The 13,945-nt window shown below is 33.6% G+C and overlaps 3 protein-coding genes across 3 annotated transcripts; all 3 read left to right on the top strand.

The window, feature by feature from the left end:
- The first annotated feature begins 3,327 nt into the window (after positions 1-3,327).
- Positions 3,328-4,497, top strand: LOC114742287 (DELLA protein GAIP-like). The gene has a single exon (XM_028930558.1). It carries the CDS (start codon positions 3,328-3,330, stop codon positions 4,495-4,497), a length of 1,170 nt encoding a protein of 389 aa, XP_028786391.1.
- A 1,500-nt stretch (positions 4,498-5,997) lies between these two features.
- On the top strand, positions 5,998-9,531 carry LOC114742305 (kinetochore protein SPC24 homolog). Its single transcript, XM_028930574.1, has 5 exons — positions 5,998-6,342; positions 8,015-8,156; positions 8,255-8,356; positions 9,062-9,135; positions 9,265-9,531. Exons 1-5 carry the CDS (start codon positions 6,165-6,167, stop codon positions 9,369-9,371), a joined length of 603 nt encoding a protein of 200 aa, XP_028786407.1. The 5' UTR covers positions 5,998-6,164; the 3' UTR covers positions 9,372-9,531.
- A 2,356-nt stretch (positions 9,532-11,887) lies between these two features.
- On the top strand, positions 11,888-13,904 carry LOC114742286 (gamma-interferon-responsive lysosomal thiol protein-like). The gene is made up of 5 exons (XM_028930557.1): positions 11,888-12,187; positions 13,177-13,242; positions 13,359-13,499; positions 13,613-13,705; positions 13,827-13,904. Exons 1-5 carry the CDS (start codon positions 11,888-11,890, stop codon positions 13,902-13,904), a joined length of 678 nt encoding a protein of 225 aa, XP_028786390.1.
- Positions 13,905-13,945: the final 41 nt, after the last annotated feature.

Raw genomic sequence — 13,945 nt, 5'->3', positions numbered from 1 at the left:
TTTATGGATACTCCTTCAACTATAATCAAGTAGAAGAGAGAGATGGGGTATTAAGAAAGATGATTATGGTGTTTTAGGAAAAAAGTGTCACATTTCTTATAATTAACTAATTTACCTAACTTCTTTAATCTAATCAAATTAGTTAAATGGATATTATATTAAAAATCGAAGGAGTACTATTTTAATAATTTTTCTTAATTACAATCTAAATCTCACTCTTTTATTTTTAATGTTTCGTACCAAACAGAATCTTAGGGTTTAGGCTCAGCTTAACCCATTATGAGTTGAGCGCGTCTTCGGTTCAACCAAAGTTTTGGTTTGTTTATGTTGTGGCCTGAAAAGTTTCGTACGTTCCCCCAAAAAAAAAAAAGAAAAGCAAGAGCTTCCCCGCCCCTCAATTCATTTGGCTTATGATGATCTTCTTTGCCAGATTAAAGAGAATGCTACTCTTTTTCGAATTTTTCTGGTTGGATTCTTTCATTATATACTTGATTCTCTTTGCCCACCCAATCACTTGTTTTTAGCTTTCCCGTCTCAAAATGATGAAGACCAGATTGGGTTGGTCAAGACGGGTATAATGGTAAGCCTCTCCACCTTTTATCTCAAGTAATTTCAATTTGATAGTGGTATATGATGTATCAATGGCTAAATTGCTCATTCATCAATGTTAATCGATATGCACGACTAGTAATTAATAATGGTATTAAAATATTAGGTATTCAGAGTCTGCAGATTGGAGATCCCATAGTTATTGAGGCCAAAGCAACAAGGGTTCGTACGATTGTTTTGATTCGCACGGCAACGTGATACTCAAAACATTCTGTGGATTATAATGGTGTGGCTCCAATTTATTATTCCTTAAATTTCTGTTTTTTCCCCCAAAAACAAAGGTCATTCCTTAAATAGTTTTTCCTCATCATCCAATCATAGTTCAAACGTCAAGTTTGCGTTTCAAATGTATCTTCTTTCCCATTTGTGTCTAAGCATAGATAAACTTATCTCCACATGATTCATTCACACACACACACACACACACATATATATATATGAATTTCGTTTAATTCACCTGAAAGTGAGATGATTATTTCTTAATTTCCAAGAATCATTTAAGTTTTACATACTACTTTCACTCTTTAATATAAGAATTATTTAGATATTTAATTTGATCATAAATATAAGACTTTAATCAACTTTATTTCTAATATTTACCTATTTTGTCCCCGATAATTTACATGGTAATTGCATATATTAAAGATTTTTTATTTAAAGGGTGCCTTCAATGCACATAATTGATGAAAGTATTTTTAGAAGGACAACATTAATTTATTACAAATAATTAGCTTGACTAATTATTTTCATATTTACAAAATTAGTCATTTAACTTTCATATTAACAATTAGTAATAGGGTGGAATCAGTGGCCTGGCATTGGCTTATCTAGTAAATAAATAGGTGGGGTGAGGTTTAAGCTTATGGTCACGCTTAGATCTAGCCTATTTATTAATTTTTATTATATTATTATTAAATAAAAGTTATTAGTTAATGACTAATATATATAATACTTTCTTTGATCTATAATATAAGAGCTTGTTTAAATTTTATTTTAGCCCTAAATATAAGACTCTAATCCACTTTGTCTCTTATATTTATCTATTTTTTCTTAAGGTAATTTTGTAATAATGGTAGTTTTAGTCAATACAGTTGATTAGTAAAAATATTTTAGAAAAAATAACATTTATTTATGACAATAAATAACTGACCTAACTAATTTTTTTAATCTAAATTAGTTAACTTGTTTTTATATTAAGTAGCAGAGGTGTAGGTTTTTATATACTTAAGAGTCTATTTTAAGTTATTTAATATTTAGAATGTAAGCTTATTCAAAAGACTTATTTTTTTAAATGGGCCTTCAGGCCTAGTCTTTTCGTAGCTAGCCTCGTGTCCAAACGATGAAAATGGCTCAAGTTCAAACCTACTTTCCACGCAGATCTTAAGTTTATTTGATAAAAACCTGACCACGCTTGACCCACTTCCTCTCAATCAATCATAATTGCTTTTAACGGGAAAAAAAACAAATGTCAACACGTGATGTTGTTGAGAATTCATGAGGTAATAATTCAATATTTTATTGGTTTTATTAACCGAATTCTCTTGACGAAAGATATTAAAATAGTACAATTGGGACCAATAACGCTTGCTGCTCTGTGAAGTAAATTGCTTATTTTCTTTTGGCCGGCAAATTGCTTGTCACTTGTTACTTCCTCCTCCTGTTGAAAATATAAGAAATCCTTTTTTTTTTTGTGTGTGGATAAACTGGAAGGAGGAAAATATAAGAAGTCTTCTAGAGAAAAATTTTAGTCAGAAAATATAAGAGGTTGAAAGAGTAAATGATGATACTTTGTCACTTCTACCTCTAATTAAAAGGAAGAGAGAGAGAGATAAGAAAATTTTTCAATCACATAATAAAAGTAAAATAGGTAACTTTTACTGGTTTTACATACATTTAACGACTCAATCAACATTTTTTAGTTTGTGAAAAAGCTTAACTAACCTCTTATATTATAAACAAGATTAGGTGGTGCTTATATTAAGTGCTTATAAGCATATTTATGTAAATCGACACAAAATCTTCGTTACATATCTATTTAGTATTTCGTAAATTACAGTTCAAAAACTGTTTTGAAAGTTGTAACCGTTCTAAACATGCACCAACACGTATACTCATACTAAAGACTCTCAAAGGTTTACCCATGTGGATACATATCTTAGTACTGGATGGTGGTCTTCACCCCCCAATAATCCTTTGTAGCAGCTACTTTCACTGAAGCTACTGCAACATTAATTATATGTTCTAATGTTCTAATGATGTCGTGATGGAAAGTGACATGAATTGTATTATACCAATTACTTTTCCTGATTTTATATACTATTTTGCAAATAGTAAACATCAAGAAGACTGCTTTCTCGTGGCAATTTTCGAGGAATAAAACTGTAGAAATGCAAGTCGGTGAAAACTCAAGTCCATGTTTATCTCTTTATCAATAGATAACATTAACAATGGACAATTTCTTTATTAAAAAACCTGAACGATTCATTTCATCATTCAATCTATATATAATATGTCGAACAAATTAATCTTAATCAGTCTAATATATGTAATTGCAATTCTGCACTTCTTATCTAGCTAACTGTTGCTAATTTGGACTGATCTGTTTCTACATTGACCTTCATTTGTTGTACACATACAGAGAGGATCATTCACCAGTTCAACTCAAACACAAGAAAATCTCTTTTTAATTTCGTGTGTTGAAACCGGCAGAGAGAGAAGATGGAGCCCGATATTCTTGAGCCCTCGTGGTCGTACAGTGAAGGTATAACAATAAGCTCAGCTTTTGATCAAGATGAGTCTTATGACTTCAACGTGGACGCCCTTTTGTTCCCCACTTCAGAGGCTACGTCTTCTACAATCTCGTACACTGATCACGTCTATCGCCCAATTGATGAAGAACACGACCTTCAACTCCCATCACTGATTGAAAATTCCTCTTCGGATCTTGATGGTTTTGATCCCACTTCGAGTTCTCAAAGTCTGGGTATTATTCGTGGATACCCACAAGAAAGTGAGGGAAGCTTTCTATCACAGAACTTGTGTTCTGAGGGAGAAGATGCATGGAGTCCAGCCCCATCGATGCAATCAGACATATTTACAGTAGTACAACCACAACCATCACTGATCATACCAGAAGAAGACATGGAGATGGAGAACCAATTGAGTCTTCCCCATCTTCTGGAAGCCACTGGAGAAGCCTTAGAGCAAGGACAGAAAACACTTGCGCAAGTGATTCTGAGATGCATCAGCCACAAAGTAAGCCCTCTTGGTGATCCTCTTGAACGTCTGGCATTCAATTGGTCCCAAAATCATGATCCTACTGAGCAAGGGAGTTCCATCAAACAGGAGGCCTGCAAGATGTTCCACCACGTTTTCAAGGCTATCTACCAAGGCCTCCCACATGGCAAAATTGCTCATTTTGCAGCCAACTCAGCAAGCATAGAATTTATACCAGAGGATTCAGACATCATACATGTAATAGACTTCGATATGGGAGAAGGGGCTCAATGGCCGCCACTGATAGAGGCTATTGCTCATCAACAAAAGACATTGAAACTAACGTCAATCAAATGGGAAGAAGATGATAGCTTTGATACCAATTTTATTTCAACCCAATGGAAATTTGAAGAAATCAGAAGGAAACTCTACGAGCATGCCAAATCATGTGGTTTGAATTTGAAGGTGGAGGAACAGAGTATGGAGGAACTGGCGGCAGAGCTCAAAAAATGGAACGAAAGGGGCGGGCATGGAAATGGAAAGAGAAATTTCGTGGCCTTCAATTGCATGGTGGGTCTTCCACACATGGGCAGGGTCAGAAGCAGGAGCCATGTCTCGGAATTTCTGCAAGTAGCCAAGGATTTCATCAAAAGTTCAACTTCAGGGAATTAAAGCTTATGGTGATGGAGAAGCCTGCGAGAAGCTAAGAAATAGCACCAACTTCAGGACTTTCTTTAATGGCCATTTGGAGCATTACCATACTTTATTAGAATCCATAGAATCAAATTTCCCACTCCAATTCTCAGAGGCAAGAACAGCTGTGGAGAGTCTCTTTGTGGCACCATCTATGTCATAGGAGGGATGGTTTCGGAGGTGGGAGATGAGAACACCAAATTTATCTAAAAACACCAAATTTATCATTCAAGAAAAAATACTACAGGAACACTAGACTTGAGAATATGGACCGAGACTATAGCATCTTTTTTTTAAAATGATTATTACTGATTAATTTGGCTTGATTTAAATATGAGTATACCCTATATTTAGCTGGTGAATATATTTATGTTTTTGGGTATACAGCTAAATTAACTGAGACCAACAAACCCAGAATTTTTTACTTTTTCAAATTATTTTATATAATCGTGGGTATTCTATTTGAAAGCTTTTGTTTAAAATTATGCAATTTGAAAGTTTGTATTTAAATTATTTATCTTTAATTTTTTGCTTTCTGGTTAGTTATTGCGTTGTTTAGATTAGAATTATTTTGATTGAATTGTTTGTATTTATTACTTATTATAAATTTTAGATTTAGAATTAATATATTTTGAATAGATATTTTAAATTTTAAATTAAAAAACACGAAAGCCATGTAACTTCTCTAATCCACTCCAATTTATTTGAGTGCAAGTTTCATGTCTTTCTACTGAATTTGTTAACCAACCAATGTAATCCTAAAAATAAATGATTTTTATTTTTAGTTCTGCAAAATAATGATTTTTTGTTAATGGGAGATAATTCTATTTTTAAATACTTTTTTAATTAATTCAATTAATCCTGAATTATTATGGAATTTATTGTAGTTATTCCCAATAATGAGCCTTATTTTTTCTATTTTTTGAAAAAAAAAAAGAAATACCCTTTATCTGTAAATATCTTAAATTGAGAAAAATAAATAAGATTATATAACTTCTCTAATCCTGAAAATCATGACATATACGCTAGCCATGATATATGTTCAAAATTTGAAATTTGTATTAATTTGATAGTATTATTTAAAATTAATTATGTTTGAAATTTGTAAACATTTATTCTTCATGTCTGTGTACAAAGATTCTAGTAAAGACATGTTTACTATTCCTGTTTGGTGGAAATTTTTAATGATTATAATGAAAAATTAGCAGAATATTATTTCATTTTATCTAATCAAATTACTTTTAAACACAACTGCCGCCACGACATCGTTTAAACGAATCTGAATCAATTTCCAGCCCCAGGTCACCCAGCGCCTTCGAGTCTTGACTATTAAGCTTCAACTCAAAAATCGCCCCAGACGCTCCCGCCAAAGAGAAACTAAATTAGTTTGTTTTGGAAAAAAAAAAAAAAGGTTAAAAAAAACCCGGCCTACGATATCTTCATCTCCGCCGTGCTGGAGGAAGAAGCCGAGCCCCTGCTTCCTACTCAGATACGAATCGGCGGGTGGATGCGTATGCGCTGGCGCCAGTCATTCCATCTGTGGCGACCCATTCTGACGTCGGCAAGGAATTCGACGGTCGTTCCTTGGGAGATTTCTGTTGCCAAAACCTAGGGCTTGAAAGGAAAACCGACAATTTTCTGAGAAAATGGATGATTCATCGAGAAAAATTGACTTAGACAAGTTATTTTCCTACAGCGACGACCTCATTAAAGTACTGAAGGACAAACGGGACATCAACTGCTTGACACAGTATCTAGAACAGTCAAATTCCCTTTCTTCATCCTGCAACGCTGACTTCAACGAGGTTCGATCATTGCTTGAAGGTCATTTCTTGCTCTTTCTCTGCTTCTAACTCCGTCCTTTGTAGCTGAATTAACCCTTACTAAGAAGGGAGTTCTGGGTCTTTATTTTTTTTTTTATATATATATATTTTAATTCCTTGAAACTTCTCTTGTATAACTAGTTTGTGGAAAGCTATTGATTTTCCCAAACAAAATAAATCAGAATCTTGAAGTAAAACATATAATGATAAAGTTCGAATTTTTAAAAGCTTTCTTCTTGTACTACTAAAAACCATTTTCTCCCATCATTATAAGCTATAATGTTACTGTATGTATATAATTTGGTAGCAATAATACACACATTGCAAATTTTGTGGCTTACCTGTTTTGCTTTAAATCAGGTGGATGATTTCGCTTGTAAATTTTATGTTGTAGAAGGATGTCTTTTTTAGGAATCAGAACCATCTGAGTTTCTATCCTTGCGGCTAATGCATTAATCATGTACGGGCGTTAAAATTTATTGTCAGATGGGAATGTTGAGACATCAATGAATTCGGGGCTTGGGGTTGGTATTTATGTATGTGACAACTTAGCCTGTGGTACTTTTCTTATTTGATATGCTTAAAGTTGTGATGAAGGTTTTGTTCTCCAATATCAGCTCAAAGTCTTTGTCAACATTTGTCAAACTTGTATGAGATTGTTAATCATTAGGAATGTGAAAAATGTAAGAGATACCTTAATGTTGAGGGAGGGATTGTCGAAGGAATCTCTGTGTATGGGCTTTCTCCCAGCCTTCCCATGTCTTTCTTGATCAATCCGTTTCAATCTCGTTGCTAATTTTGGTGAGTATTTCTGGCTGGTCTCCCCCCCCCCCCCCAAAAAAAAAAAGAAAAAAGAATTCAATAACTTCAGCCATTTTTCTCTAAAGTATCTCCCCTTGGTAAAGTAGAGACAAATAAGAAGAGAATGATGGGTTTTACCTTTGCGCATGTGAACCCAACAAGTGTGGAACCTGCTACTTTATTCCTATCTCTCTCGACTTCACACCATAAAGTATCTCTTAGTTGCTGCTTGCTCAGATATGATAACCAGATAAAGAAGGTGAATTTCTCATAGAATTGACAAGCAGACCAATTGCCTCGAACTGGGAAGATGAATCTTGAATTTCCCTTACCTGTATCCTAGTGACTGTATGGATGCATTCATAGCATGAGAAACAATCTATTTATCTACTGTTGCGATTTCCCAGGCTCCTCTGAACGTTAGGAGTGTACTATTTCATAAGAGTGTAAAACATGGAGTATTCTTAAGATTTCCCAATTCCTGACTAACTGCTCTTTTTTCTTTTATTCCTTACTTTTCAATTGAAACAAGCTGTGTGTGATTCTTGCTGAAGCTAGGTATTTGAGTTGCATGTTGCTCTGTCTGGGTTCTCTGTATCACCTTTTTCTGTCATACAGCCATCTTATATAACATTGAATGGTGATGGGGGGAGTAAAACGTTGGTTTTGGATTTGATAGAGCAAGCTTGTGATTCTAATGGAATTGGGCGTGGCATGCTGCATATCATCTTCTAAAACTGCTACACTTCAAATTTTACTAGTTTGGAAGTATTTCAACTTCACTGGTTCACTTTTTATGTTATGTACTATGAGTAGATCTTCTTGATTAAATGTCTTGCATCTGACTAGTTCTTTTATCATACGTGAATCAGATTACCAGAAGAAAATAGACGAATGCAAACAGAAAACGGCACAAGCTAGATCTGAGGTTGTTGCAGATGCAGAACTGGACCTTCTACAGAAAGAATTAGAGGAAGAACTTGAAAAAGAACGCACACTTGGAGCGGAGCTTAGATAAGTCTCTAGTTTGTTTACAACTTTTCAATGACATGCTCTCTTTTTATTATCAATCACCTGCAATGGGATTTCTAACCTGCTCTTTGTGTCATCACAGCCTGCAGCATCGAATTTAATGATCTTGAACAGAAAAGGATTTCAATCCTAGAGAGAAAGAAAAATTTACAGAAACTTGAGCAAGATGAGCTAAGGACACAGTAAGTGCATTACCAAACCTCAACCCATCTGAGAGTGAATCATGCGCATATGCATCCTGAATTAGAATAGTGAAGTCAGTTAATTTCGAGGAGAAAGTGGTGACAATATATATATATATATATACTTTTTTTTTTAGTTTTGCATTTTCCGAACATGTAGCTGCCTTATCTTTCTTAAGTTAATCTATTTATCCTTGAATACCTTGCTTATTCCAAAATTTAGCTATTTATGAAGTTTTTTTTTTTTTTTTTTGGGGGTTAAAGTTTAATGTTGAGACGGACTTGGCATTACCAATGGTCATAATTTGCTTAATATCAGAGAACCAGAATATGACAGCAGATTGGACTCATCCTCGTTTAGGAACGCTGCTTTCTTTACAAAGGCTACAGAAGAAAAACGTTATAGAAAGGAGAGCAAATTCAGAAACTTTTGCATCTGGAACTAGACAATATATCTTTCATATTACCAAGTCAACCTCATTTTAAGAACTTTTTATTTCTTTTTTGGGGAAGCAAGTCATTGCTTGTGTGTGAGCTATGTTATTTTGAGAAATTTGTGAAAGAAATTTTATTTTTTCCTGACTCAACCATTGCTGGTGATCTTTATGTTTGGGCATAATTATCTGCCTGCATGACAGCGTGAGTAAAGTTTTAGATGGATTCTGTACCCATCAGAACTTAATCTATTCTTCTGTTCTTTTGCAGGATGATGCTTTCAATGTATGCTTCTGTCACAAATATTATCCCCAATTTGGATGACCAGTCCAAAATTTCAGGCTGTATCCTTCTGTTGGCTCTGTTACTTTCATTGTTTTATCAATGTTTGTTTCTTACTTTTTTCAGGTTTTTTCTTAGATGATATTATCTCTCCATCCAAAAACTGTGAATTTCCTAAACCTTGCATGCAGATATTGTGGAAAAGGATAAAAACTTAGTAGAGAAGTTTGAATATGACCCCTCAAAGATGACTGCCCTTGATGTGTGTAATGAGATCTGGAAAATTGTAGGTTCGTAGTAATTATCAGGCACGCTTCTTTTAGATGATGTTTGTAACAATATATTAGCTAATGTCTCTACGAATCTTGCAATTTCATTTATTTAATGTTGTGAGTTTTTGGACGTGTCGATTTATTATGAAGGAATGACAATCTTGGGATGGCGTGTTGATTGGTTGCTTTTGCTTTGTTAAAATGGGTATGTTGAGAATTATTGATTGGCCTAGCAATTTTGCAGAACACCTGAGTACGTTGAGTAAAAAATCAGGACTGGGTTTTTTAACCTTAGTTTTATTCGTATCTAGATATTATTAAGATGAATATGGGAGAGATGCCGGCATGTGAGACATAACTATTAATTAAATATCTAAACTAAAATTATATAAAACCAATAATTAATTGCATAACATTGGATCAAATTTTAGCATGCATCAACGACATGAAGTGAAACTGAGAGTAATTCTGGTACTGTTTTAACTTGCTTGGAGCCTATAATTGCTTAGTTATATCCTTTTCCTTTTAATTAGTAAACTTGCTGCTATATAGATGGGAACTTGATAGGCCCGTACTAATATGGAAGGCTTGAACTGACTTGGTGGGAAATATTTTTCATGCAATTTACTTAAGTTCTTAAACATCTAAGCTGATTAGACAAATGCTGATGTGTTGGCATAGTGGATCCTTATAATGATCCTTTCTTTTCTCAATCTTCTATTTTGTTTCTATTTAATTTAAAGAGATTTGACATAAATATCAATAAATTCGATTTCTTACCATTTGTGTTATGGAAATGAAGTAGTTTCATTTTATATATGCTGTAAAGAGCTTTATCTAATTCAAAAGAACTATTATTTAATAGAAAATGTAATATACTCTTAAAACTGAATTTTTAATTAAAAAAGAGGTTATAACCAAAGTATATTAGCACTCCCCGGGGGAGAGCATGTCACCTTAGGTTAAAGGGTGACTGTTATTTATATTTATCACCATTGTTTTTGTTTGTTTTAATTTGTTTGGAGGGTGTCTAAAAATAAGAAGTTCATATATTGGAACATGTTTTTAAGCTGGTTTGTTTTTCATATTTCTTTTTCTCGTAGGAAATAATTTTATACCTAATATTATTAACTAATCTAAATTTAACTTACCAACTAATTCAAATTCAAGCTAAAAGTACTTTAATAAGGAACTTTTGCAACATGATTTTCTTCATTCAAAAAATTTGAACTTGAATTATTACTTAAAAAATGTAACTTAATTAGTTGTTCTCTTATCACTTTATCCAACTGTTAATATTACCAAACCATATCTGCTTTTTGTTTGCATATCAATAACAAGCTTTTGAAACACTAAACTAGCATTCTTCCAGTCTTAAATATAAGATTCAATTTGTAGTGTAAATTATATTATAAAATAAATTTTATATTTAGGATAGAAGGAGTATCAATTTTAAGTTTATATATGAATAACAAGCTTTTAAAACGCTAACCATTTTAATGATTCTCCAATTGAAAAAATTATATCAAACCCCACACTGTCACAGCCAAGGAATATAAAAAATAATTGAAAAATATTGGATGCCTTGCTTCAAATCTGTTTATTCATTTCATAGTTCCGTGCATGGCTTTTTGAAAAGTTAAAATAAATGTATTTACTAGAAAAAAACAAAGGACACATAACGTCACATTGAAGAGAAAGATAAGACATCTTGTGAATAAAAAGATGAATAGATTTATATAGAAAGCTTCATCATACTATCAAAATGGCAAGTGACCATACTAACAAAAATGAAGGAGGAAGAAGTTAATAAGATGTAATAAATATAGAGATTGATCATACGATCAAAATGGCAAATAATGGGAGGAAGTTGATGTTGATGTTTACTAAAAACCAATGCAACAACAGAAGCTTTCTGACGTACACACTACACACCAACTTGTAGGTCCCATAAGTCAATGACCATCTGACTTCTCTTGGCTCAATTCCAAATAATTATTGCTTTGCATATGAACTAATCAAATAAAAATCAAAATAAGTGAAATCAACTTTTCGTTGAATTAAAATTGGATTCAATCAAAAGTCAATTAGACAGATAAGACTCCTTCTCATTACCGTAGGTGAAGAGCGATCAAGAATACAAAAAAGTAAAGAAAGTTTTCAAACTGTGAGCTGATTTCACCAGTCCATCAGCGTAATGAAATATACAAATGAAAATAAGCATACGATGCGTCACATTGCTTAAGAGAAATGTCAGAAGCATTATTCACCTAAAAATTAAATTTTTATATATATGTTGATAACAATCAAGTTGCATTGATTAATGTACCTAAAGTTTTCTATACCTGTTAACATTAAATACTCTCCTGTTTTTCCATTCTTTTTTTTTTCCTTCCAAAGAGTAACATATATTTGAAGAGATTCCTATACCATATATTCATTGACATCCTTATATCAAACTCTTTCTGATAGAAAACTGAAAATTCTTCAAAGTTCTGGAAATTCAAAGATGTTTTGTCCTAAACCAGCATTCATCATGATGATGGCAGTTTTGCCTCTCTTCTTCTTCTTCTTCTTCTTTGTGTTTGCATCTGCAGGCTCTTCTTCTTCTTCTTCTTCCACTTCACATGTTAAAGGAGTTGAGATTACAGAGTTTGCTTCTCCTGACCAGAGAGTGAATCTATCAGTGTACTTTGAAAGCTTAAATGAGCCTTGTGCAACTTTCATAATCAAGAACCTTGTGGAAATCTTCAACAAAGATCTCATCAACATTGTGAATCTCCAACTTGTTCCTTGGGCCAATGCTTCCATCAGCAACACCAACAATACCATCTTATGTCAGGTTCTTTTCTATTTCTCTCTATATATAATCTCTGCCCTAAATTCTTGCTCTGGTTTAAACCCATATTTCTTTCTCTTTATCCCTTCAAAAACTTCCTTCTTCACACAAAAGGTTTGGTTGCTTTTGAAGGCTTATGGGTATGGGCGAGGGCAAAAGGGGGAAAAGTTTATTGCTTTCTGCTGATATTGAATCTGCTGATCAAGTTCCTGTCAGTTGTTTCTTACATTAACATTCATACTCCTTAAAATTACTCAATAATGTGGGAGTGTTTTTTTATCTATTACTGTTTTTGGATAAAAGTAAGTTTATATAATATTGGGAAAATCGAGCTATCACTTTAGAAAATATAAATAGGAATTTCAAGCAGCTTTCCTGCCTATTGTCTTTGGGGAAAGTTTGTATTTTTTGGGGAAGTAATTAGCTATCTATTTTATAAGTTTTGAGTTTTAAAGTTTCATTTTTCCTTGATTGTGACTCACCTACTACTAATCAGTTTTATGTTATTTCTATCCTGAAAATTCATCTTGCTTTAGATGGGATTTCTTAATGATGTTCTTTTCCACTTAAATTGGAGAAAAAGGATTAGACAGTTATTTTAGTTTCTATTAGCTAATAACATCAAGGTCAATGAACTTTTGGGGAAAAAAAAACTGTAATCAAACCACATTATTAGAAATGCATGATAGATTTCCAGCTCAAAGTAACCCACATGATCACTAGGCACTAGGCAGAGTACAAAACATGAGTTTTGACACTATAATCCCATTTAGCACTGATTCATTTCTTTATTTTAGGTTCAGATCAAAATTTCATCAAACTCTTTTCATTTCATTTAAATCCCATCTACTGCACAAAGTCTATAGAATAAATCTAGTTAGTTTGCTTCACAAAACATTTTCAATATATACAACTGTCAATGGACAATACTGTTGTAACTATTACTGGTTTGGCCTCCATGACGATTAACTTAGTTCTAGAAAACATGGCAGAATGGACCAGATGAATGTCTCCTAAATTCTCTGGAAGCCTGCGTCTTGAATGTTTCGCATGATGTGGTAAGTGTGTGAGAATTAACGAGAAGACAATTAATCTCTATGCACACACACACACACACACTCACACACTTGAGATCCATGCTTAATTATAGCATCTAAACAATAAAGTATTGCAGAACATACAGTATGCATTGATATTCTGCTTTGAGTTTTTGGCACTTGAAGGCAAGCACAAGAAGTGGCAGAGCTGTTTCAACCAGTTGGGTTTGCCTAAGCAGCCTTTTCTTCACTGCTTTAATGCTGGCTACGGAACTCAGGTCCTTTTCATGTTCTCTCTCTCCCTCTCTTGTGGCTGTTTGATTTCGCTATATATGTTCCAACCAATTGCATTTGACGTGCTATATGTATTTGTGTGTGTGTGTGTGTGCAGCTTGGAAGACTTTATGTAAGTCAAGTTGCTAGGCTCTCTCCACGGTTTACATTTCTACCATGGGTGCTGGTCAACGATAAACCTCTTGAAAAGGTTCGTTCTGATTAAGAAACATGTTTTTCATCAGATATGAAACTCTTGGATTCTAGCAGAGATACTGCTCATCAGGATTCCTTTTAATTTGTCGGTTTTGGTGAATGAGGAATGGATGCAGGACTATGAGAATTTCGTGAGCTATGTTTGCAAGGCTTATAAAGGCCCTTTGGTACCTCCAGCCTGCCACCGTGTTTAGCAACCAGCAGAATACCAGAAAACTGAGCATCTTCATTTAAT

The sequence above is a fragment of the Neltuma alba genome, unplaced genomic scaffold (assembly GCF_004799145.2).
Source record: "Neltuma alba isolate B1F8T4 unplaced genomic scaffold, ASM479914v2 tig00003699_pilon, whole genome shotgun sequence".
Taxonomy (NCBI): Eukaryota; Viridiplantae; Streptophyta; class Magnoliopsida; order Fabales; family Fabaceae; genus Neltuma; species Neltuma alba.
This window is presented reverse-complemented; position numbering and strand designations above follow the sequence as displayed.